General features: G+C 39.0%; 1 protein-coding gene across 1 annotated transcript; it reads left to right on the top strand.

Moving 5' to 3' along the window:
* LOC112154770 (polycystic kidney disease protein 1-like 2) lies at positions 1-27,519 on the top strand. The gene is made up of 24 exons (XM_036209773.1): positions 1-132; positions 1,569-1,715; positions 1,877-1,991; positions 3,444-3,634; positions 3,705-3,935; positions 4,829-4,930; positions 5,951-6,129; positions 6,230-6,376; positions 7,979-8,178; positions 8,280-8,494; positions 8,827-9,001; positions 10,289-10,529; positions 10,700-10,940; positions 11,023-11,116; positions 12,653-12,787; positions 12,983-13,168; positions 15,345-15,675; positions 16,875-17,008; positions 17,188-17,315; positions 19,021-19,181; positions 19,841-20,051; positions 21,391-21,492; positions 21,667-21,798; positions 27,322-27,519. Exons 1-24 carry the CDS (start codon positions 1-3, stop codon positions 27,466-27,468), a joined length of 4,077 nt encoding a protein of 1,358 aa, XP_036065666.1. The 3' UTR covers positions 27,469-27,519.

Below are 27,519 nucleotides of genomic sequence, written 5' to 3'. Positions count from 1 at the left end.
ATGCTAAGTCTGGCTAAAAACCCATTTTCTTGGAATGAGAAGGGGAACATCAGTGGCCTAATAGGCTCTCTGTCCCTCTCGACTGAAGATGGGTCTGGTATCCCTGTGGAGAACTTAAGTGAGGATATTGAGGTCAGTGCAACAGCAGAAGTTTGCTCTAAATTGTCACCACCTGTTGAGGCAGAGCTGCTGTCAATTCACACATTGCTTTGTTGCGAGACGACGACGGGATCAGGCTTATTTAAATTGGTTTCTTCCTCATCTGTTCTGATAAAGTGATGAGGCGTGCTGAGTGTATTACCTCTAAAACCACGAACTGACTGCTGAACATGGACATAATTTAGTATAAATCTTAGTTTAGCATTTTGGTCTTTACTATTGACTGTTTATGAGAACCAATCAGGAGTGAGCTTGTTGGAAGGCCACACCCCTACCACTTGAAAACAGGCAAAGCTAAATCTGTCAAATATCTAAAATGTTTGATGTGAGACCACCTACTTTTATTGAAGAATATGATTGGTTAGTTTATAATTTGAATAACTTAAAATAAAATAATGAGCAATATTGGAGCTATCCATTTAATCAGTTTTGATCCATATTAAAGCCCACAAAAGAAAAAAAAAATGAAGAAATACAAAGAAATGCAATTTTGAGGCTAATTTTCTTTACATACGTCCTCTATCATGTAAAAAGTGCTACAAGAACATGAAAAATACCTAAAACAGGATTATCATAGTAGTGGGTATTTTAAGACAGTTTAAACAAAGAGAGAAAAATATGGAAATATTAAGGTCTATCTTAGAAAAGCCTTAAAACATCTGTATTAATTGTATTAAATAAAGCTCACTACTTTATTTAATACATTTTATCTAACACGGATTATTTTTAGAACCTAACTCCCACTCTAAACAATGGACCTCTGTTCTGGAACTGTCATTGCGTCCTGGGATCTGTTGATATTCTGTGCTCACCCATGAATTTGTTTTTACCCAGAGATGACTAAATGACTCAGTGAAGAGAGCTTTGAGCAGTTTGAAGGTGTTGTTGGCTTTGTTTCCCAACAGGCCATGTTTCACCCCACCCATTCTGAAATGCATGAGACGAGCCTCCTATTCAGCCCACTTTGGATCCCCAGGTGGGCCACAGGCTCTGAGCGCGAAAGTACTTAGCGTGCCGTGTTTACTCCATCCCAGGTGTTTTCTGTTTGGGCCTGTGAATGCATACATTAATTAGAAAATGCAAAAACAAACAACAGTAAATAATAGGGCGCAGGCATTTTGTTGAACCTGATTCAGTAATTTTATTAACATTCAGCCTGCTGTGGTTGTTTGCATACATTATTGCAGAGGAATGGCGGAGGATTTTAGCATACAATTACAATCAACTGCATAAAAATACCACCGGTAAAGCCAATGTCAGTTCACAAAACTCCAAATTGAAGGATTTAAAAATTCCTTTATTTAGCTTTAGCTGATGGAAAAACATTGTTTAAATAAACTAACAAAAATAAGGCAATGTGATAGATCTATTGAACTTTTTTTGTATTTGAGTAAAATGTACATTTATTTTTGATAGTTGATTTTTATTTCTTTTTGAGGCAGATTTGGTTGCCGAGGCCAGCTGGAGAACAAGTGAACACCACAGTTTTGGACCTGGGAAATTACAGCACAACAATCATAGACGTTCCTTCAGCCGACACCTCCTTGGTTATAAAGGTGGGTTTTATGATACTTTCCACTTAGCTTCTTGAAATAATGTAGCCAGTGGTTTAGTGTTTTGAACAGTAAAGAAAATGTAATTAATGATGAAAACCTGCAGACTTCATTGTTTAGATTTTAGTGTGGTTTTGCTAATTCTACGAGTTTGTCTTTTCAAGATGGAGCCTTCGTTGGATCCTTTACCATTTAAATTGTACCTGGGTTTCACTGATTATCCCACAGAGACTAATTATGTGGCCATGGCTCAAATGCCTCTGCAGGGAACGACAGAAGGTAATGAATATGGCTTTAGTCAAATGGGCCCATACCAGGGGTTGACCCGTGGAGGGTCATAGAGAGAAGCAGCTGCATCCTGAGCTAGCCGTAGGTTTGGCTGGTATGGCCATCTCAAGGAATGAAAATTGTCATGCGTGTAGTAAAAGTGTATTGTGAAGTATTTCTAATGGAAGCTGCACCACCTATGATGTATAGGTGCTGCTGCCGTACAGTGCCCTAAACTCTTTGACATGTTACCACAAAGGGTTCTAAAACTTGACAGAAGTGCTGGTTCAGGTACTTGAAGGGTTTTGGTAATCGATAATGATGGGCACTTTGATTTTTCCCGGGAGCAGATTCTTTCAATTTGACTATCTAACAACAGGCAACCCTGCTACTCTGAAATGGATACTGTGGGTTAAAAAAGATAGAGGGAAGTTCAGGATTAGAACAAGTGGATTGATCCTCCATGTACTCCCCATGCACTGATTGGTTGAGGTGATGCGGCGACCTTGCCAATGTTCAGATACTTGAACTTGCGCCGCTCAAATTGTGCTGCTGTCAGACCAATGTGCTGCACCCGGCACTCAAATCACACTGCAGGACCTCGGATAGAATCTGTACCATTGACTTAACATTGACACTTGATGTCCCTGCCGCACAAAATTGCTTATGGTGTGATCAAGCAGGTAGAGAGAATCGACTCTTTAAACTCTTAACCAGGCAGTGATACTTAGAACCAATGCTTTTGAGCATGTCCTATCACTAGTAAGCGACCTCCTATGAGGTTAGAGCGTGGAATCTGGACAAAAATATGCTTTTTTAAAATAAAAGAAGAGTTTTTGTTCCTATTTTTGTGTCAGTTACACCAATTGGTTGATGTCCAACACAACATGAATGAAAAATAATTGTCTGCATCTAAACATAAGTTTAGCTACTGTAGCTTCTAATGCTATGCTAATTTATGGGCCACCATCTAAGAGGAGACACCAAAATTACAGGAAATATAAAACATTAACATGAATTATCAATACAATATATTACAGTGTTGCTGGCCAGATTAAAGGGTGTAAATGGTCCCTGGGCCATAGTTTGCCCACCTCTGCTCTAGTTCTTGGTTAGGTGCAAATACTGATCCTTCTCCGACTGTTCGTGAATGCTGCATGTATGGGGTGTACACTGGACACATAAGTGCCTGTAGAATGTCCAGGGGTCACTTATACAAACTGATTGTTGAAATTTCACACTTGCACTTGTACAGAACTTTTGGGCTCCTTGCGCAGTCTGAAAAATTCCATCCTTTAACCCTACTTGCTCTTGTATGTTGTTCTGCAAGTCTTAAGGGCATTTGACCAGTTAATACTTTAGTTTGTGTTGTTGTAGAGACAAGGGAAGGTTTGTTTTCTGATGTATTTTCAAAGTGATGATTTTGATAGTTAAAGAAAGACTACGTTTGTGTGTTTGACACAGAGGAGAAATACACATGGATTGTCCAACCTGAGGAACTCAAGGGAAACACTGGAGTCCACTACCTTGTGGTGAGACCCATCGTGGGTCCAGGGATAAAATCCATCAATGCCAGTTTATCAGTGACCCCCATCGCATCTTCGTGTAGATTTTGGGATGAATCTATATTGGATTGGAGCACAACTGGATGTAAAGTAAGAAAAACGTAAAAAGTTTCCTTTCATCTGTAGCAGAACACATTTGTAAAACTCTAAATTCTTCAAGGTTGGTGTCAAGACAACACCCATGGCCACCCAGTGTCTCTGCAACCACCTCACCTTTTTTGGGAGCTCTTTCTTCGTCACTCCCAACCTGGTCGATCCGTCGCAGACGGCTCAGCTCTTTGCAACGTTTGCTGAGAATCCAGTGGTGGTGTGCTTTGTGGGAGCTCTCTTTGTGACTTACCTGTTGGTGGTTGTGTGGGCGCGGCGGAAAGACATTCAAGACACAGCCAAGGTATCAACTACTGAATCAACACTGTGACAAAACAAAACAAAAATATGTTCTTTGGGACTTTTATAAGTCTTTGAGTCATCTGACTTCCGGGAAGGATAAAGAAGTTTAACAAATCTGAACACTTTTGTTGATATCCCTTTACAAAGCGTATCATCAAATCAAACTTTATGTCTATGAGCGTAGCTCTTTTGACACATTTTAACCCTGAGCACTAAAAAAAGTTTTAATAAAAGTGGCTACAACTCTGAAATCTTGGAGAATTTCCATTTCCGGCTAATGATTTTCACTTACCCTTTATTCTGCAACCATGTCCTCTTGGAAAAAAATACATGCAAAAATAATTAATATTTCATAAAAAAATGTTCTTTGGTGTGCAAAAGGTAATGTATTTTCATACATATGGATATACCATATTTCCCACATCATAAGGCGCACCTCAAAGCTTTCCATTTTCTCAAAAGCTGACAGTGCACCTTCCATATGGATCAGTACTGAGTTACAACAGGTCTTGCAACTACAGGAAGCAGCAGTCGATTCAATTTTCAGCTGTAGAAGTAGTGCTGGCATATATGACTGGGCGCAGTGCATGCTGGGACATATGACTGTACATCTAGTGGATGCATAACTCAACCCCAGCCACTACTGTAGCTTCTATTGCTATTCTAAGCACCTTTTATTAGCCTTATATATAAAAAACATTTTAAAATAGGCCATTTATTTAAGGTGCGCCTTATAATGTGGAAAATATGGTAGTTTACTGTGAAAGGCATAAGAAAAGCCAGGTATAGACCCTTTTAAATGTAATTTAAAATATAAAAACAATTGTTTTAAAAATATATCAACATTTTTTGTGTGGTGCAGATGAATGATTTTAAATGTTTGGTGACAAACAGGTGAAAGTGACAGTTCTCTATGACAACAACCCTAAGGACGAATACCGCTACCTTCTGTGTGTGCGCACAGGCCATCGGATCGGAGCCTCCACCTCCTCTCAGGTGAGCACGCACGTTTCCAATCCCCTGACTTTAACAAAGTCTTCATCAAGGATTTTCCTGGTGGAACTCATTGCGGCATAATTGACACGCATAAACATAAATCCTGGCAAACTCATCAATACTTAACAGAACAAATGAGTGGGAGGTTAGGGTGGTTGATGGCTCTACAGAGAATTAATAAAAAATGCAAATCAGCAGCAACGGTTTGAATGTCAAAAGCTGTTATGGAGCCCGACAGCACAGAAAGAGAGGACAAATTTAGAAAAACTCATTTCCGATGTGACCATATGTATAATTGGTTACGTCCAGAGGAGGCCAGGTGTTTTTATGGTCTAAAATTTTAATCAAAACAGGTTGGGTCAAAGGCAAAAGACAGCAGTTATCAGTGGGACGAACATAAAAGTGGGGAATAAAACATCTAAACAAAGCGAAAACTGATTATTTTTTACCTGCTACATAGCAGGTTTAAAAATATGGTTCTTGCCTTTAAAGGGTTTAATAACTTTGTGTGACCACCCGTTTTGTTGACAGCTCATTTTTCAAAGCTTTTGCTCGACTGCAGACCACCCACTCTGTTTGTTAGAAATCCTCTAATTTATGTCTCTAGCTCTTCAACACTTTGCAGCACTTATCGAAAGAGCCCAAACAAAAGCTGGAATAGGTAACACAGCTCAGAAGGTGAGGCATCACGGTTAAGTACAACACAATGGCCTCACAAACTCATGTCACAATAAACTCGTCATTTATTTTCTTTCTGGTTGGCATCATTAACATGTTCTGGTATATTTTTGTTTCAGCGAAAAAAAAGACAAAGTACCCTTTTCATACGATTTTCATGAAAATTATTTTTTTTATCTCATAGGTAAAGAAATGAACCAACAATATTCTGACATTTTTAATAAAATAAAAATCAAAATAATTTCTCTTAACCTGCTAAACTATTAATAACAAAGCTTTGAAATGATTTACTGTGAAGTCCAGTTTTCACCACTAACAGCATCGAGCTTGTTGGTTCTTCAGGTGATAGCTACGCTTCTGGGTGCGGAGGGAAACAGTGAGCCACACCACCTGACCGACCAGAGGAAACCTCTGTTCGAGCGAGGCGCCGTGGATATGTTTCTGATAACCACGCCCTCCTTCCTGGGGGAGCTGCAGGGCATCCGACTGTGGCACGACAACTCAGGCAGCCACCCTGCTTGGTACCAACATGCAGATAACTTGAGGGGAACTTGTACATTCTTTAGGACCAAAATCCTTTTTTAATTGCTTCTTCCGTGAATAAACATCTGTCGTTTTTAGGTACGTGGCCAATATCATGGTACAAGATCTACAAACGGAACAGAAATGGAATTTCCTGTGCAATTCTTGGCTGGCATTAGACATGGGTGATTGCTGCATTGATAGTATCTTTCCTGTTTCGACAGAAGAGGAGCTGAAGAGGTTTAGGTGAGGAAGAAGCTCATTTGATCAACTATACAGCTCCATTAAGCAGTGCAGTGATGAAGGAGGGTGCAAAACCAGAAGCTAATGAGATGCAGCGGCTGGCCTTGTGTGTCATTTTGAGCAACCTGAATACCAAAGACATTTTTTAAATAGCAGGGTTTTCACATTTTACCTTGTGGTTGTGAGGTTTTCAGCTCTTGAAAAGGTTCATAACCATTTTGCAAATAGGTCAGATAAAGCAAGTTTCAATTCTAATTTGTCTAAATGGCTAATTAGAGAACATAGAGTTTTAAAAGGGGGGGATAAAGGTAAAACTACTTTAAATCTTCAAAAAATCTGCATATCATTTGATCAATATGCCCAAAGGGCCATACAGACTAATTCATATTTCCTTTCAATATGTTTTTTTGTTTTTCCAGTCAATCTCATAATTGTTTCCTTAGAAAGTTGAAGGCATTCTGCAACGTACACAAGACATGTTATTCACGATCAAGAACGCGCTAAATGGCCATTCTTTAACTTGATTTTAGCATCAGTGTTCACACTGGACTGTTTCTGCCCACACTAGTGTATGCATTCACAGTCGGAAGAGGCTTGGTACAGATTGTCAAAACGGTGCAAATCTTGCTAAATTTCCCCTAAGTTCTTTTTTTCACACATCTACTCTGATATATGAAAGACTTGGTGTCATATAATAACAATTAGATTTCTCCTTCGTGAAATCTGTTTTCAAACACTTGTTACTACCCTTTCATTAATACCAAATCCGAGTCCCGGGTTGGTCAAAGTTCATCTGGTTTAACTTTCAGCGCACGTTCAATTGGTGTGCATTTTGTGTGGGGCAAAGCAACGAGACAAAGAAAAATGAAAGTCCCACGTTTTGCAATCCTTCATGGGATTGTTCACTATTTCAAACTTTTTATTTTGCTGAACAATTTTGAACGTCTGTATCATGGTCAGATACACTTTTTACTGCTGCTTTGGTACAGTGGAGGGATGCTGCAACATGGTTATTGAGGAGACGGCAGCGAAGAAGGTACGATAAGTGTTTATGACATATATATTGTCGGGAAAGCAGTATGAGGAGCAATGAGCATCACGTTATTGGTTATTTTAATGACCCTGCATTCATACCACCACATTTCTATGTGTTGCTGTCTCATCGTTACTCCGCTATCCTGGTTACATTCCGGTATCTGCTTTGGTTCACTTATTTAACTTAGAGCATGGAGGCTATTCAGACTGAGAAATCTCAGGGCGAACCGAGACCAACTCGAATGAGTCCAAGAGCGGGACCAGGGTGTATTCAAACTGAAAATTTGTTCCGGACTATGGAGGGGTTTGGTTCACTTTAAGCGAACCAAATTTGTCTAGTCGGAATAAACCCACAAACTTGCGTAGAAATGGGTGAATGCGAGTTTTTAATCCAAAAACCCAAAATGCGCACAGATACATTTTTTTTTATAGACTTTTCATTGGAAGTGGCTGCTTCAACCCACATTTCCAAGCCTTGTGAAGGTAGCGTAATGATTAAAAAACTTATTTTGTTCTTGAGTTATGAGAAACAGTTTACAAAAGTTTCCTTCCTACTGTTGTTTTTTTCAGTAACCTCTTCTTCATGAAGACAACGAGGGATTTCTGTGACGGACACCTCTGGTACTCTGTGGTCAGTCGACCAGCCGGCAGCAACTTCACCTGCGTTCAGAGAGTGTCCTGCTGCTTCTCCCTGCTGCTGTGCACCATGCTGACCAGCATCATGTTTTACGGGATCCCAACAGACCCGTCTGAGCAGGTCATGGACCTGGGTACTCTGTGCTTTCTTTTGCAGTTCATTTATTTAAGACTTTTTAAGAAATCAAACTGCATCTTATTGATCTTTCGCCATCACCTTTATCTGTCTTTTCAGGTCAATTTGAGTTTACCTGGCAGCAATTTATGGTCGGAGTTCAGAGTTCCCTCATCATGTTCCCAATAAACGTGCTCATAGTTAGTATCTTCAGAAACACTCGTCCACGAGAGACTTCTTGTTGTGGAGGCAGAAAAAAAAAGTCTAAATCCATTCAGAAGGACGGCACATCCTCACAGATGGACACAAAAGCTTTTTTGGACATCATCACTAAGGCAGGGACTTTTTTCTACATTAAGCATCTATGTACAAATACACACAACTTCCAGAAAATAATTTAGTGACTGAGTAATTGTTTATAAATTGGTTTTCGGACATAAATTCCAAATATACTTGTCAAAGGTATAGAGACTTTAAATAATAAATTCATTTATCAAGTACTTTGGGGACTACTGTGTCTTTCTATGACCAACAATTTCAACATTAGGTTTCAAACCTGAGAGCCTAGACTGAAGAAAATGTCGTCACCATCTCTGCTACTTGTCAATATTGACATTTTTGTGTCTGTGTTAAAATAAAATCTGTCCTGTTTGAAATTCTGTCTCAGGATGTCACAAGACTTGCTGATTTGCTCTGTAAGACGTCAAAGAACAACATCCCGACCACAGAGTCCAAGTTTGGACCCAAGGAAGAAAGTGAAATCAACACCATCCTCTCCAAGATGGAGGATTTCATCCAAGAGAGGCACAAAGCAGGGGACAATAGACGGTTTCATCTGCCAGGTGTGTTGAGCTGGTGGCTTTCATGCACTTACAACCTATAAAGTAAACAAAAACATATACGTTTGAGGCCTTTTTCCTCTTCAGGCTCATTTTTGTTTGCAGAAGGTGACTCCATCATGTGTATTTCTGTGAAGTGAGATTTTTTTTCATGCTCTTGGAGCTGGTATTGTAACCACAAGGGTGCTTTTGAGTTCTAGTCCCAAGTCTGGATAAAAGTGTTGGGTCAGGAGGAGCTATTGACATAAAACCACAGCGGAATCAGTCCTGCAAATCACAAACAGAAGCGAAGCTCCTAAAGGACATACTTAGTGGAAAAGACATCCACAGAATGAAGATCCAAAGTTTGTTGGGATTTATTTGATCCAGCTGATGCAATACTTTTTAATTGCTTAATATAACCAACTCAGCAGGCATCTAAACTTAAGCTATTTGTGACTTTAATTTCTGGTAAATAGCACTGTTTTTACTTTATTTTGCTTGTGGACGCAAGAATTAAAAAATAATGACATTTCAAAGTTGGGTATTTTATTTTAACAATATTATGCTTTGTTTTTTAATCCTTTTGCTGTCCACCAAGCAAAATTGTGTTCCGCTCTAACAGGAGAAGTACAATAATGTGTTCAGCAGTGCTTGGTTTTCCTTATCTATGTGATTAAAGACAAATGTGGAGGAAATAAATTATGACTTCCAGCCATAAAACATGCACATTTAAATAATCATGACTTTAGTGCCTCAGTATTTGTAGGACGGGCACTGCACAGGGAGATTCTGGCAAACAGGTGGTGCTTTTTCTGTTCTTTTATTGATTTGCTTATTAGAAAATTACATTAAATGATAATGATGATTTGATTAAACATGAGTAAACACAAAGGCTCATAGCCAAAGGCTAATTTTCACCTGTTTTCCCCCAAAGACATTGCATTTACATAGTTAATTAATTTGGTGTAAATGAATAATTATAAAAAATAAAAGAAAGTTACAAAAACAGACAACTTAACACTTTGTTTTACTGTTATTAGTGTTAATCAATAAAGAGGATTGTTTTGAGGCAGTGTCACCAAGCTGTACAGTATACTGAGACCACCTCCAAAGATTGGTTTCAGACTGAAAATTTGTTCCGGTTCATCAGAAGAAACAGACTCTGTTTCACTTTAACTGAACCAAATGCGTTCAGTCTGAATACACCCTTATTTTTGTGTGAAGCAAATACATACCAATGCTGAACTGCATGGAAGCACCTGGAAAAACTACACTCATTGTATTCTGAAAACAAATGCACTTTTTCAGAGAGCGGTGGTCATGTGAATCCTCCATCGGTGCTGGAAGCAACTAAGAAGAAGAGCAACAAGACGCAGCATCTATACAGGAAATTGTGTCACATTGACAAAGAGCTGAGCTTGTTGGGTCCCTCCAGCTTCCAAAACCCACACAGTTACAGCCAGGCCCTAAAGCAAGTCCAAAATATGAAGCGTCTCATTGAAGACCAGCTGTTCCCACCAACCCATGTCAAAGTGGATGAGCCAAAGAAGTAATGCATTTGTACTTTTTTACCTATTAATTTAGTTTTTACTGCCCAATAATTCAGTTTATTGTTTTCAGTCTGATGGGCTGCCTGTCATTTTGCCCCAAGATTTCACTTACAACTTTTAAAGAAGTATGATAAGGATCAGTCATACAGTTTCTCGCCCTTACTCACAGGTTTCGTCCAGCAGAGGTCGCTGCTAGTGATGGCAAAGGGAAAAAAACTTTGTGCTGTCATGGAATGCTCCCCTGGTGGTTTGTCTTTGTCGGCTGGCTGCTGGTGATAGCCACCAGCGTTGTGTCAGGATATTTCACAATGCTGTACGGACTGAAATTTGGGAAACAACGTTCCATAAGCTGGTTGGTATCGATGATTATCTCCTTCTTCCAAAGTCTTCTTTTCATTCAGCCTCTGAAGGTGAGGAAAAAAAAAATATGTGCACACATGACAAGTAGATTTGCAGATTAGTTGACCCACTATCTGAACTCTCCTACCACAGGTGATATGTCTCGCAGTCTTCTTTGCGTTGATAATAAGGAAAGTAGAGGAGGAAGACTTACACAATGTCGAATTTGTAGAAGAAAAGAGAACAGGTTGAGTATTATTAGCACTATTGGGTAAGATATCTGTCAAAATGAAATGAATGCTGATAAACAAACAAAAAATATGAAGATATCATTTAGTTTTACGCTTAACGTTGTCCTGTTGTAGAATGAAACTGGCTCCAATCAAGTGCTGTCCTTAAGGTATGGCATAGTGTTATAAAAATGGAGTGATAGCCTTCCTTGTTTCTAGTCTCTTTTACCCTGAGCAAATCTCCCACCTTACCAGAACCAAACCAACCACAGACCATCACATTACCTCCACCCTGCTTAACAGATGGTGTCAGACACTATTTCAGCATCTTTTCAATCTATTCATTTTCTAACCAGTTTGTCCCTTTTGGGGTCACAGGGGTGCTGGAGTCTAACCCGGCAACTTTTGGGAGAGTCCAGTCTGTCGCAGACACACTTGTATTTACACCTAGGGACAATTTGTAGCAACCAAGTAATCTATAAAATATATTTTCGGACGGTAGAAGGAAGCCAGAGTCCTTGGTGGGTCTGTTTCAGGTCTCTCAGCCTGGACTTGAACCAGGGGCCTTCTTGCTGCAAGGCAAGAGTGCTAACCACCCCAAAGGGTCTCCAAAGACTCCAAAATCATCTAATAATTGGCCAATTTCAGAACCAGAGCCACTGTCTGATTATTAGGAAGTGTAGGGGAGCAGCACTGGCCCTCAACAAGGGCTTTTGAGATGGCATTGATGCTGCACAAAACTCATCATGGGGTTGATGGCGCCGCCGCAACTCCAAGACCTGTATACTGATGAATTGCGGTTGATGCTGAGAGGAATACAAATAAGACAGAACATTGTGCTTTCTTGAAGGCCTGTGTCCAAAAAAAAAATTTAATTGACATTATAATGTGTTTTCAAAATCTGAGTTGCTAATGAACAATGGAATGGCCCTCTTTTTATAAATCCTGGGGCTACCAGGTGGCTGGTGGCCAGTGGCAGTTGATATGGACGACCGCCATCCGTAGACTTTTATACATCATCTTATTAGAGCTGCTCCCAGCTGGCGTTCCAGCTGTCGCCTGATTTTGTAATGATGTCATCCTTGCCTAACTGCTGCATTCATGACCAGCAATTAAAAAAATAAAAATAAAAAAAATAAAACGGCCAGCGGCAGCTAATCTTGAAGATTCTGCCAATGCCTCCCCATTGCGTGGTGGCAGCTGTATTTGTGACCGTATCATTGTAAAACATGTAAACTGTTTATCAGTAGTTGTACTCCACTGCAGAGGCATCTTCAATAACTAACCTTTACCTGTGTCACAGCCCTAGGTGTGCCTATGAAATTGTTGAATCAGTGTTTCCTACAGTAATTTAACAAGTTTCTATTACAAGCAATGAAAAGTCGTATTCACAACCAATTTAACTAAATGTTGTGTTCATTTATTTTTACCAACTGAGCAAAAACGTTGTGAGCATACGCTTTATTTTGACAGTTAGCTTACCCTATACATATCTACAAACATTCTGGTTTCTATAAAACGGTTGGAGATATTAAGTGTAGAAGCACCAACAGGTGAGACTAAGGATCACGATGCAAGCGGAATGAAAAGACTCCTCTATGAGCCACCTCCTCCTGAGGCCATTGAGAGGATGAGAAGGAACAAGATAATGCAGCAGAAGGCTCACGCTCTGCTCAAAGAGATACTGAGTGAGTACACTTAGAGCAAAATGAAAGCCTAATCGCAGTGTGAATTTGCAAGTCAATTAGGATTTTTGCAACTCAAGCAAACTCAGAGTCTCTCGCCTGTGCATAGAGAAACTTTTTAAAGGTTTCATTTCAACTGTTTTTCTTGCTGTATTGGAGATGTACAGAGTTGGAGCTTTGGTTTTTATGTGTGTGAAGCTTATATAGGCTTCTTGTGGATGTTGCTGTTGGTGGCATACGGCCAGAGAGATCCCAACGCCTTTTACTTGAACCAACACATCAGGAGTAGCTTCAGTGGAGCGGCCTCGGACAGCATGAGTCTGGAGGACGTATTCACATGGGCCAACACCACCCTGCTCACAAACCTCTTTGCAGAGTATCCAGGTAGAAATATGTCCTCAATTTTAATAAGATTGTGTCAAATGTGATTAAGTTAAACTATTAGGTGTCTTCTATTTTCTTTTACATCTAACGGAAGTTTGAAAAGTTTCTTTCAGTAACTTTAAAATTGGGAAAGTGTTTTCCTGTTGCCTGAAGGGTTTAGGTGTTAAAGTCATTTACTGCAATGAATCGCTGCATAAAAACAGCCCTGCTTCCATCTCAGCATATTAAGCAGGTATTGACCTCATGCAGAAGGAGCAGAGGTCTTTTAAAATTTCATACCATATTGTTCAACCTTTTTAGTATGACAGTGACTCATTTTGTCCGTTTTGACTTGGCCTCCTCCTAATCAAACTAACTTTAGTCATGCAGATAAGAGATGCAGTAGATTTTTTAAATGATGTGGTACGACCTTATTATACTTTGTAACAAGACAAAATACTTTGAATTATTAATTATTAAGATAATTACATTTTTCAGAATTACAATGTTTTTTTAAACTCTGTGATGAAATCCACACAAAATATCATTTGTTTTATGATAAATAGATAGTATTAGTTATGATAGGTACATTTTTGCACACTAATTAAGGATTGTAAAAATGTAGACATGAGTGTTCAGGAAAATACATTTCCTTATTTACAGACAGTCTCAAATATGGCGTAAATGTGTTATGAAAAGATAAGTTAAGTAAAAAAAATTAGCATTATTGAAAAAGGCAAGTAGTCGTTTAAAAAGACAAATAGCAATAAATGAGTTTTTCTCACCAGATAATGTTTTTAAAATTAGCTAAACTTTTTTTACCGACAAATGTTCGAGATTTCATGGAAGCAGCCATTTTGAAATCAGCAGGAAAAGCGCTTCTACTGCCTCTAATAGAATTATGACTAACTGCAGGGTAGAAAACATGGTCCAAGTTCTTTATATAATAGGTTTTAAGGAAATTTTGGATCATAATGAGATAGGGGTCTCATAAATTTCAAATGTGATATGAATGGTTGTATAGGTTTAGGAAACTCGTCTATGTCATGGTTTTGTTAACAGGAAGTGGCCCAAAAGAAGAAGAAAATTTGGTCATACATGGAATCCTTAAATGAACAAAAGATGAAAAATAAATAAATAAAATAGAAAACAGCAGATAGAAACTCGTCTAACCTGACAATACTCAAACTCTACTGGGCATAAAAGAAAATAAAAAGAGAACTTAACAGGAATTCCCCCCCAAACCGTGAACCTCTATACTGAATAGGTAATCAAGGCAACAAACAGCTGTGATGATTGAAAACTTATACCTGGAGTGATCAAAGCAAAAGAAAATGAGTTAAAATAGAAACACTTGACATGTTCTTAAAAGAAAACTGAATAAATGTTGAGAATTTGCATGAGGTCCTTTAGTTTTTGAGTGGTGAAGAGTTTAGTTTGTGACTTATTTTTTCTGCATGATGCAGAGGGCATGCGTCACCATTTGTTTGCAGAGCACAGTGTGTGGGGAAAATGTCGAGCTATGAATCTGATGCAGACAGCGATAGGAAGCCTCTGAAAAAATCTAAACAGTGGCGTGACGAGAGTCCTCTTTGACTTAATAAACTGAGACGTGCAGAAGCATATGGGATCAGCTGCAGAGGCGTGGAGCTCGCGTCAGATCTCAACAGTAACCCCTTATAGAGGGGCAGCAACCAGATGTCCCTAAAACTCAGACTAAAGGAGGGGGCCGATAACACCTGGAACACGTACAGATGAAAAAGGCTCTGTTTGCAGGCAAATTATTCCAAGTAGCCACATTAGGTCAGATGGACAGCCATTCTTGAGAGAATCAGACTTGGGTGATCGGCTATACAAGCAGTAGGCTACAGGGGCAACAGCAGAGCAAATCTGATGATAATGTTACATAAACCCACCCAACCACAACAATAGAAGAGTGGAAAAAGTGTTTTTTTCAGTCTTAATGGTATCTGTTTCTACTCAAACAAAAACAAGAAAGTAATCTGCCTTCTGTTGGCATCCATACCACTTTCAGTGTCTCTTCAATTCCCTTTCTGATGTTTGGTTGTTGTGGGTGTGTGTGAGAATCTGCAGTGAGGTGGGATTTGCATTCATACTTAACTGAATTAGTGTAGAAAATCAAGTGGCCAACAAAGCATCTGCAGTCATGATGTGATTAAAACATTCTATATTGTAGGTTTTATCACAGATGGAAATTCCAAACTGGTGGGTAATGCCAGAGTTCGTCAGCTGCGAGTGAAAGAGGACTCCTGCCAGACTGCAGGGCTCATGCATCCATTGGTGGCAGACTGCAATGCTCCATACTCCTGGGATGTGGAGGACATGGGCTCCTATGACACTGGCTGGAATCGCTCTCTCCAAGACAACATTTCGGCAAGCACTTCAAGTCCCTGGAAGTACCAGACGCAGACTCAGCTCAGGGGAAGATTGTTCTGGGGCAAAACAGCGTTCTACAGGGGAGGAGGCTTTGTGGTGGAGCTTGGCCCGGATTTATCAAATGCAAGCAGGTATCTACCACAGAATAAACCAAAGTTTAACAGAAGGGGAGAATCTTTTTTTTTTCTCATTTAAAGCTTTACTCTCAAAGGCCCTTGTGGGTAGATACAGTCTTTCCGTCAGCAAAAATGGGCCAACTTGTATTACTAAGTGAGCCAGTAGAGCAAAAAATGTTTGTGCACTTTTTTTTCCTGGTGCAAACGACAGGTCGTAGGGAATACCTCTACAACATGTAGGATAAAATAAGATGCAGATTTTTCACTTTTTTAACCCCACCAAATCCTCTGGACCACGCAAGGAGCCCTTGACGTTCATGAGATAAGTGTGTGCTAGAGTGTTAGAACATGGATAATCAGAGTGTAGTTTGTCTGAGTATCACATGTATCACGTACACACCATGAATGCACCATTTGTAGTAAGGCATCAGTACTGTTACCTTACTAATAACTAGAGCAGGGGTGTCCAAATTCAACACATTCTCACTCCCAGCTTGTCATATTTGGACGTATGATTCGGACCCCTCCACGTCACTTTGCCGTTTTGGGTGTCCCCAACTCATTATTTTTTGATCTGTTGGCTGTTCACTTTAAATCATGGGTTCCTGACCTCCTGTCTGCAAACCGGTACCGATCCAAGGGGCCCTTAGTACCAGGCCACAGACAAGGAAAAATGCATGTATTAATCAGGGGTCCCCAACCCTCAGGATGTGGACCAGTACTGGTACCCTAACCGTCCCAAGGGTTGGGGATGCTGTAATGTTCCCCACCCCTCGGGACAAGGGTATTGGTGAGGGTTGGGAGTGAGAATGTGTAGCCGAATCCAGGCCTCGAGGGCCAGAAACCCTACCTTTTCTGCTACTGATTACCTGGTTCAGGTGTGTTTGACCAATAACGAGTTTCAATGGCAGGTTGGTTGGAAAACATGACACCAGATTTGGACACCCCTTGACCAGAGACACCGTCTGACAGCAGTACCCTTATGCCAAAACTGCATATAATTTCCAATACACCTTACGAATACTTCACGAGCCTCAAGATAATTTGCAAGACACACCTGCATTCTCCGAAAAATATGTCCGGTCCTCTCTATGACTCTCTATGGGCCCAGGCAACCTAAAACCGGCAACACCTTTACGGGTGCATGTGACCAAAGCTTTGTTAGTCTGACTGATCATGGGACCTTCTTTAAAACTTATTTCCCTCTTCCACAGCACACTTGAGTATCTTTTTGAGAATAAATGGCTGGACATGTACACAAGAGCCATCTTTGTTGAGTTCACTGTTTATAATGCAAATGTGAACCTCTTCTGCATCATCACTCTCTTGATGGAGACCACCGCAGTAGGTAAGAACCACTGCTTTGAAAGATTGTAATCATGGTTCATTTTCAGCTTTATTACAGATGCTCGAAATTTACATGGCATTGGATTTATTCTTTTATGAGTGGGTGCCAGTAATTGCATCTTATGTAAAAAAAAAAACACTTAGTGTACCTACATTAAACACAGTGATTTACTGTTGCAGGAGTGTTTCAGTTCTACAGTGAGCTGCAAAGTATCCGCCTTTACCAGTCAACGGACGGCCTCTTCTTTTTTGTCATGGCTGCTGAGATCATTTATTTACTTTTCATCCTGTATTACATGTTCTTGCAGGTAAATGTTAACACTTATAGATGCATACAAAACCACTGAAATGATCCCTACCCCTGGCTAATTGCAGATACACTGTTGCCTTGTTAATTGCGGGGAATGCTTTCTAAATATAACCTGCAATATTAAGATTATAAAACCTCTCACTACACACTTAATTCACTTTTCTCAGACAGAAATGAATATTTTAACACTTGTCTATCTTGTTTGAAAATCTAAAGTTCAAACTTTCATAGAAAAAAGTCTGGTTATTTAGAAATAAACCAGCAATCTGGTTTAAAAGATCAGAGATCTATGTACATTTGTCAAACTGAACACATTCTGTACAAGAGACACGGTATGGAGGAGATTGATTGACAAGGTCAACAGCAAATCAGAACGCTAAACACAATCAGAAGTTTAAAAGAAAACATGCAAAATTGCAAAAAAAAGAAATACATCTGTGAAACAACGAGATCCCAAAAGGTGAACCATGTTATAACGAGGGAACACTGTACAATTACTCTGTTCAAAAGTAAAAGTTGAGATTTAGGCCAGTTTAAAAACATCACGCTAAAAAAAAAAAAAAAAAAAAAAAAAAAAAGTCATGACTTAGATTTAAATGTAAACTTCTGTGCATCAGAGGTCAAACGTGAAGAAATTCATTTCTTCCTTATGGCACAGCGCGACACCCTCGCGGTGCAGGATTCTGTGTCCTAACACCGCAAGGGTTAGCCCTTAAGAAACTATTTTTGGAAAACCCTACCCCTTAAGTGCCCCTACAATTGGAGAGGCGTAGGGGAAGAATTCAGATTCGACTTATTTCTTTGGCATTACAATGTCTCTCATCTTAATACATTTTTGGAGCATCCTGCATCCTGTCTAGCTAAAAACTTCCTGAGTGATAAGAGCAACTTAAACATTTCTAGAGGTTTGAATACATTTAGAGATGACAAAACATGTTAACATAGAAGGCCAAAACAGACTTTGAGCCCACAATGAACATACATTGATTAAAAAATATACGTATATATTGTATAGAAACCTTAAATTTTAAATGAAAATACCACAAATTGTGTTTGTGTATTTTTTACAATTCATCTCAGGAGCAGGTGTTGATCATTAATTATTTTATATGGATTGTAATTTAAAAAGGTTAATTGAAGTTCAACAGTTAATCAACACAACGCTTTGTAATTTGTTTAAAAATCAAAATGAATGTCATTTGCTTTGTCTTGACTTTATTAAGTTTCACTTACATAACCAACCGCTGTGTTTGTGTCTGCTTGTTGCTTAATGTAACAGCCTTCATTTTCTATCAGGCGGCTCAGTATCACTAATGCAGCACTGAGTCATAATCTATTGACACTTTTCTATTTTCTTCAAGGGCTGTTTTTCTGCTCATTTGGGCTCCTCCATTAACTGAAATTTGCCAGTAATGATATCATTTTCTGACCACCTTTGTGGCTCTTTTAGACTGTTTTGTGGGATACTAATAAACAAGACTAACTATATAATGTAATTAAGAAAATCTTTTAAGTATTTATGAAACACTTGAATGTTTTTTCTGTCTAAATCTTGTGTATTACTTCATTTTTAAACAAACTGTATGTATAAACTTTAAAGTTTGTTTCTTTTTTTGGTGAAAAACTCTCTTCCATCTTTTAAGTCAACGTTTGATTTCTATCGTATTAAAACTGATAGAGTATCTTTTTTTCCTTCCAAATAGGCCAAATTAATGAGGCTGCAGCGCTGGGATTATTTCAGAAATAAGTTGAATCTTCTGGAGCTTAGTATTATTCTTCTCAGCATGAGTGCCGTGGCCATTTTCATCAGGAGGACACTGCTTGGAAACCGAGATGTGGCTTATTACCAAACCCACAAAGACCAGTAAGACCAGCTCAACAATTGAGAAACAGACATTCATCTCTGAGCTTGATACTATCCATATAATTTAAAGACCCACTACAATAAAAAATTGTGTTTTGTGGCATTTTTTGTCATGATGGAGGACATATAGGATGAAAATTAAGGTTAAAATTGCATTTCTGTGTATTTTATTTATTCAAATTGTTGTGAATCTGGAGCAGATGAAAAGAGGCAATTAAAAAAAAACTTGTAGCAGTAATTTTGCAGGTTGCTCCATTCTGATTCATCCACTTGCAGACACATAAATGCATGTATGTCTTTGTTTTTGTCATCTGTGATTAAATCTGGGTCAAAACTGGTTAGTTCCAATATTACTTGAACTGCTAATGTTAGGTTGGTGATGTGAGGGGCTGTAAGTTAATGGGAGACAGTGCAAACAGATGGATGATGGGAAATGGTGGCGGGCATGCTCCACACCAACAGTTTTGCCCACAACTAAGAGGTGAATTTCTGATAAACTACCACCACTCTGCAGAAACTATGTCCCAGAAAATTATATATATATATATATATATATAGTTTGTTTTTGGCTAAAACAGCATAATCATTATTAAAAAAACACTTTTACAAAAGATCAGAAGATGACCATCATTTTGAAAACATCTTGGTTGTGCGTCTAGATTTGCCAGTTTCTATGACACGGCCACAGCCGACCAGCAGCTGCAGTATCTCATCGCGTTCCTGGTCCTTCTTGCCACCGTCAAATGTTGGAACCTGCTCAGACTGAACCCCAAGATGAACTTGCTCACAGCCGCCCTGCAGCGAGCCTGGACCGACATTTCCAGTTTTCTACTCATCTTCGGGGTCTTGTTTGTGGCATACTCCGTCACTGTGAGTATTTGGAGCCTTCTTCCAAATAATTTTAAGTTACATGAGCCAGATTGACTACAAACGCCATTACAGCTCTGAACAAATACTCAGCCTTTCCTATTAAAATGGTATTAAAACTCTGGTTTGCACAGTCTTTACTTTAAGTTAAATCAAGATTATGATTTAGATTTAAATTTGATTGCTTCATAATTGAATGTATAGCATTTTATTCCAAAATAAAACTCATTCTTGTCTGAACCTTTCTAATTATAGGCGCCTATTTCAATGCAGAAGCTACTTTGCAGCAAATTGAAAAGTTATTAAGGATGTGTTCAAAATCTAGAGATGACAGCCCAGGTTCTTCATTTCTTCCTCCCAAGTCTCATTAGTTTCATTCAGAGTGAAAGGAATGGGAGATGTTTTAGTTTAAGGATCAATCATTGTGTAGCTCAGGCAGCTAAATTACAAAAAGATAAAAGAAGCTGAAAAATTGCTTTTAGACTCAAGTAGTTTGGCTTTCAGAGAAAGTAGAAAGTTTGACTTCATCCTTACACCACAATGAAAAGTATTATATTGATGTTTCAGATGCAACAAGTCACAGGGCTTTCATAGTAAACTATATCCAAATATATGATCATAAGTTACTTTTGGCACACTAAAGTACATGGTATTTGGGAAATATTAGTTATTCTCGTGAGCTCCTTTCCTACCCAGAAGTAAGACAACTCAATCTCTGAGGCTCCGGTGCGGACGCCAGATTTTTTACATAACTTGAAAGTGCGAGAGGAACTCGGACTCCGTCCAGTCTGGTCCGACCTCTGTGACCGTTCGTATCCCTTTTTTTGGCCAGTAACCAGTTAAACAATGACAGCTCTAAGCCCAAATATCATTGAGACAAAAAAAAAAAAAAAAACCTGAATATAAAATGTTAAAACGGTCAAAGGAAAAACATGGATGGAACAGTCTGAAACAGCAGGACTAGGTTGAGGTAACTACGTAAAAATGCTAATTTTTTAATGAAAATATTTCATCCCAGCATCTTTGAATAAATCAATAGGGTTCACGGGGCTCAGACACTGAATGAGCGGCTCAGAAGAGATCATTTGTCCCTCGTGGGTTGACCCCAGCAGAGTCAGGACCTGAATAGATTCTTTAGGAAGTGCTGGAGAAGACTTAATGCAGCAGCGCAGCTCTCCAGCTATCAATTCAGGATCTTTTAAATCAAATTCTTCTCTGCATTTAGATATGATGACCCAGCAGTTTCAGTCCTGTTATGTTGTAATATCACCAGTTGAAAGAGCGATGAATAGAAATGAAGTTTGAGAGATCACATCTTATGCAATGGTCATCATCTTTTCAGAGCAACTTGATTTATGGCTGGAAGCTTTCGTCGTATAAGACCTTCTCTGACTCTCTTCTGACTGTCATCAGTTTGCAAGCAGGGATCTTCAACTATGATGAGGTGAGGCTCACAGACAGAAGAATCTGTGCCACTCTGAGACTGAAAACAAATGTCTTAACTTAATTTTGTATTAACTTACATCTGATTAGTATAGTCCAGGTTTATTCACACATTTAAGCAAATGTATGACATCATCTTGATGGTTAAATGTTTGGTCATGGCATTTTCTTCCAGGTTTTGAATGGTGACCCGGTTCTTGGTGGATTACTCGTCGGTTCCTGCGTTGTCTTCATGACATTTGTGTTGCTTAACCTTCTCATCTCTTTGGTTCTTGTGGCGCTGAACAGGGAGCAGTTACTCCACAAGGTAATGTTCAAGTCAGTCAGTCACAGTAGGCATTAACTTCTTCCATTTTTTAAAAAGTAGATTTATATTTTGTTATTATTATTATTATTTATCAATTAAAAATTATTAACTGATTAATCGCAAACCTATAAAAGAATGATTGATTTTTTAAATGTTAATTGGGTCATATTAAGATGTTTAGACTCATGAGGTGAATGATGAATCAAACAACCATGATGGTTTGACTCATATCAACGTCTCTAGTGTTTAATGTCTATGATTTTACTGTCGTTTAATCCTCTTAATCTTCTCCTGAAGAAAAGCTCTCAAAACAAAACCATTTGGGGAAGGACAACTGCAAATCTGCAAACTTGGAAAAACTGTACATTTTATCTCTCAGCTGTCCATATTTTAAATAATTGATGAAATAGAAAGATGTTTTGTTAAAAATAAAAACAGTCAACAAATAATTAATTTCCACATTTTTCATAAGGTTGTGAAAGCTGCTTTAACAGGGTAAAAGTCAAGCACATTTTGGTCAAATTAGGTGTGATCTATTGGCTCAAACTGACTTTTTGCTCTTTCTGTGATACACAAAATCCACTCATCGCTTGGCAGATCGTCCTTCAGTCAACATTCACCTGCTACATTTCTGAAAACACAGAGGAAAAGTCTTCATGCACAATTACCTTTCACTTACATGGTGGTTTAAACCATCTCCAACTGAATATAATATTTTTTTCTTGTCGTTTTTGCCTCAAATCTCACATAATAAACTGCTCACACTGCCAGAAAGTGACTTCAGGTGTTTGCACCAATACATTAAGTCTACATCTGGCACCACCACTATGTATTGCCATTTTAGAAAACAGAATGTCACCAATGAGCCATCAATGAACCAATCAGTAAGTGGTATCAGTATGGCATTCTATGGATGAGGGATCTGAGAAATCAGAAAGATTTGACCTCTTAGATCCAAAAAAAAGAGGCTGTCTTGAGTAGGGTTGGGCACCGATGGGATCTGATGCGGTTCCGGTGCTACCGCGGTGCTTTGGTTTCGGTTTCGGTTCCCTTTTGGTGTTTATTGCGGTGCTTCAGTAATAAAAAATAATGTCTTTATCTTCCTAAATCCAAAGCAGAACGGCTTCAAACAAGCGCAGACTCCCTCCTGCCGTGCAGCTGTGCGCACGTAATATAAAGCATAATATAAAACTCCGTCTTAAATAAACTTAAACGTCCTGGAAATTTTAGCCTGACATTTTATTAAATTAAATCAGGAATGTGGCATTTATTTGCAGTTGTTTTTGGGCAAAAGCAATATTTTATGTCAATAAAATAAGGCGGAAGATAAATGTCAATCACACGGCTGCAAAGCGCAGCAGATGATGACGACCCGCTGTGGTGGTGGGAGGAGCCGAGCCGAGCTTTCTGCTATTAGCAGCCCAACAAGGAGGAAACGATTCATTGTTTCATTTTGGGATGGGGCTCCAGCGTTGTTTAAAAATTGCGGAAACTCCACTATTCACAGCAAAAGTCCCGCCCACCGACGTTTCTGTCAAAATCGTCTCCGTCAGCGGATGTGTCATGCCTGCTCTCAATGTTTCCTGGGTCCTCCTCACCGGGCTCTTCTTCTTCTTGACCCAAAATGCTCATGCTAGCTCCGGAGGATGTGCTAGAGTGTGTTCCTTCACGCTTTACACCCCCCCAGCAGTGAAAGACCGTGCAATTTTCTGTTTTTAATGCAATCCCATGCGTGGTCAAATGTTTGCTGAGATTTGAGGTGTTACCTCTGCCACACGAGATAATCTTGCTGCATCGGTTGCACGTGGCTGAATTTTCCGTTTTTGCTGTAAAATACAGCCAGACCTTCGAGCGCTTTAGCTTCGGCATTTAAGATGCGCGCGCATGCGCTGTTGGCGGTTTTATATGAGCCCGCCCACGAACACAAGAAAGTAGATAGATAGGCTGAATCGTAAAAAATCAGAAGGGAGTACAAGTGATTGACATGTCCACAGACAAATGAAACTTCAATGAAATTTGGAACCGAAATCCGGCACCGTTTGCAGCCGCATCTTTCGGTTTCGGTAGAACCGCGCAAATCATAACGGTTCCTACTTGGAACCGAACTTCGGTGCCCAACCCTAGTCTTGAACAATCTTAATGGGATAAAATAACAAAAACTCTTTTGTCTCTCACACTAAGAGGCTTTTTTTAAAATCAGGTTTGTTTTTCTTAGATGACATTTGATCGATAAAAAAGTAAAAAGAATGATTTTATGCCACATTGGCTCCATGATTTATGGCTTATTTTTGGCTCATTACCAGTTCTATCAGTCTCTAGTGTCCTTCCTATTAGTTCTGCAATTGGGGTGTCAAAAAATGTTGGTGGTCTGACAAATACTGTTTCTTTGATGGCAAATTAAAAAAAAACACAAGTGTAAAAGTTAGAGATTGAGTCTTTCAAAACAAAAGCCAAATTTTCAGTAAAGAAATTAGTACAGCCCTCAAAAACAGTTTAACCATTCATTTGATTTAACAAAAAACAATGAAAGTTACACATTGTCACCATTATTTTATGAAACAGAAAGCTGCAAAAACTCACACCTGCACCGGGGAAAACAGATCAAGAAATTTAAAGGACTACAAATTTTTACAAACTGTGAAATGAAATGCGTCATCAATTGGTAGACGTTCTGGTATCTAAAATTCCATATGAATGAAAGTAGTTGATTAATATACAAGCCCATGACAGTTTTAATGTTTGTCCAGAAACAGCAGGCCGCTGCAGATGGTGTTAATTTGCAGGCCTAACTGCTCATCATTAAAGAGAGGCTGTCTTGCAGTAAAGATAAATGGATTTCATCTGGACCAGCTTGGCAGACTTGCTAAATATTATGTTTTTTTTAAATGAGGTATAACTGAAAAGAAAATTCTCTTTTAAAAACTTTGGGGGCAAAAAATAAAATTGAATAAAGTAGCAACCAAAAATGAGAACGTTTTGCAGAGAGGTAAAGAAAAAAAAATCTCATGCCACACACTCTTATTTTGTTGCGTCTTGGTAAAAAAGCTCAGCCAGTGATGGCACATTCAGCCCACCAGATAATTACTATGAACTCGGCGTAGTCAACATGGATGGAAGAGTCAAAAGTTCAATATCTAGGACATAGACCGTCCTTCCCAATAATAAATCCACAACATGCCATCTGTTGTGAAGAGGCGCTGCCCTTCCGTCTCCTGTATACTTGAGGATTTGCCTCAGTCGAACAGAAAGGCTTTGGAATTGGGCCTAATTGTACAATCATCCTTCCATCAATCCATTTCTGCCCCCAATCATTTCTATTCAGGGATGTGGAGGAGGGATCGGTCTTATAACTGTCATCGAGAAAGTCGGCCTCAATAACGACCACGTGTGCTCACAATTACTCCTTTGGTCCACTCAAAATGAAGAAATCAACCTATTGCACACGTTCATGAGCTGCATGAAGAAGCAAATGGCTAGACATGTGTCAAGAGTAAGATGTGGTGGACAGAACCTGGTAGTTTTCCCAAATAAAACCTAATTCAGAACAGAAAAATAAAAGGGAAAATTTACTAAATTTCTAAATTTACTCATGTATATATTTTTCTTTTGTCCCGATACCAAGTGACACACGTACTGATACTGGTACTGTACTGGAGGTGAGGACAGCTGCTCTACAGTAGTAGAGCTACAGTATAGTACAGTATTATATAGCGCTTTGAAGGGTTAGTGCATGAATTCATACATCAATTAATAAATTATTGCCCAGTAAGCTAAAAAGATGTCTATTAAAAAGTACATAACTGCATCCTCACCAGCTAATGACTTTCCAAATGGTTTTAAAGACCCACTCCAATAAAAATTGTGATTTTGGTGTTTCTAACATGCTCTTGTAGCATTTTTTGTAAACTGTAATAATTTGTGAGTTAATAACAGGACCAATCGATTAAAGCTTAATGGAACAATAATCAATCTATAGATGTAGAGATCAAATGAATGCACAATGCTAAAGTGCACTAGCTTGATTCCAACGTATAATGGAATTTCCCATAGGACGCTAATGCTAACGCTCGGTCGACCTAAACACACATTGCTGCGCAAATGAACATCTTCATAAACTCAGGCATGAATTTTACAAACTCTTTTAAATAAATATTTTTTAAAGTATATATTTCTGGTCTAAAACAAATTTTTTTTGTTCATACTTTCTTCTTCTGAAATGAGGCGTAATGCTATTGCGTGATCGCCACCTAGTGGCCAAACTGAGACGCCCTCCAAGAGAGGAAGAACAACTGTTGGAGTTTCTCCGTTTGAGAATCCATGTGACTCTGTATGGTTTTATCATAATTTCACTAAAATTTTTCAGTATGTGAACTGTATCAGATTAAATTTAATATCTTCAAAACATTAGTAGATTATTAATGTATTTCTAAACAAATGTGTCTAAATTTGTAAATCGTGTAAACTCCAAACTCAATAGAGAGGATCGAAAGAGTAAAAAAAAATCGTAATCGAATTGTTCCACGCTCTGGTGAACTGAGTCAAATTGATTCTGGAAATGATTGGAGATACCCAGCCCTAGTCTATACATTCATCCGTCTTCTGAACCCGCTGAATCCCATTGAGGGTTACTGGGTCACTGGAACCTGTCCTAGCTGCTGTTGGGTGAAGGCAAGGTAGACTCTAAACAGGTCATTGCTCACCATTTTTGTTGCATCCGTAAAGTAAAGTCTGGGGTTGTGAGAGGCTGGAAGCTAGTGGGAGACAAAGGAATGATGGGAAATCCCTTCCATCCATAACTCAGAAAAATTCCTGATGCAGAAACTAAGCCATAAAAAACGACAGACGTTTTGATTTTGCCCAAAAACGGCACCATCATAAATAATCAAAACTTCTGGGAACACTTTGAAAATAGATCAAAAGATGATTGGAGAGGGTCTTTAAATTTGGTTTCAAGTGCAATATATCTTAGCCCTGTTTTGTCACAGGAGAGTTTTGTTTAATTGTCCTGACCACATTCTTCAACAAAGCAGAACAGCAAGAAACAGAACCAAGCGCCGCCTCATTTACATAAAGGTAAGGTAGGACAATGCCCATGGGGCAGCAGGAAGTTCCACTGAGTTGGGTCATGGCATAAATTCTAATTATCAGTCCTAATTGATATATTGTGCATTCAGTCAACCCGACGTTTTTCATTAATTTGTTTTAATGGTGTTGTAAATTGCTGTGTGTCCTCTTTAAGCAAAGTGTGTCGGTCTGGAACCAGAGTTTAACAGCCTGTCTTTATTCCCAGCGTGATTTTTTTTAATCATCCCGTAAAGCTACGGTACAAAGGAAACGTGTGTACTAATTAACTACAGTTAATAAACTGAGCTCCCAAAGTGGCGCATATCAGTCTAAGCAAAGACATACGAGGTAAAATCAATGCAGATATCGGATCTGCAGATGATTTCTGCTTAGCATTCAGGAGCATCTCTCGTGTTATCTGAAAATGAATTTGATTTTTTCTGCTTTTGTTTTACACAGCCCTCAGAGGAAGAAGAGGTTGTTGACCTCCTGCTGAGCAACATCTTCAGTCTCATTGGCATCAGATATAAAGACAAGAAAGACACGATGACTGACAGCAGCGGCTTTGCCCTTAATAACACCAAAGAAATCACTAAATCCCCTTAACTGAACTTTCGTCAGAACTCTGACAGATAAATATCAGGAGATGTAGCTCTA

This window comes from Oryzias melastigma, linkage group LG21 (genome assembly GCF_002922805.2).
Source record: "Oryzias melastigma strain HK-1 linkage group LG21, ASM292280v2, whole genome shotgun sequence".
Lineage (NCBI taxonomy): Eukaryota > Metazoa > Chordata > Actinopteri > Beloniformes > Adrianichthyidae > Oryzias > Oryzias melastigma.
Note: the sequence above shows the minus strand (reverse complement) of the source record. Positions and strands in the feature narration are given on the sequence as shown.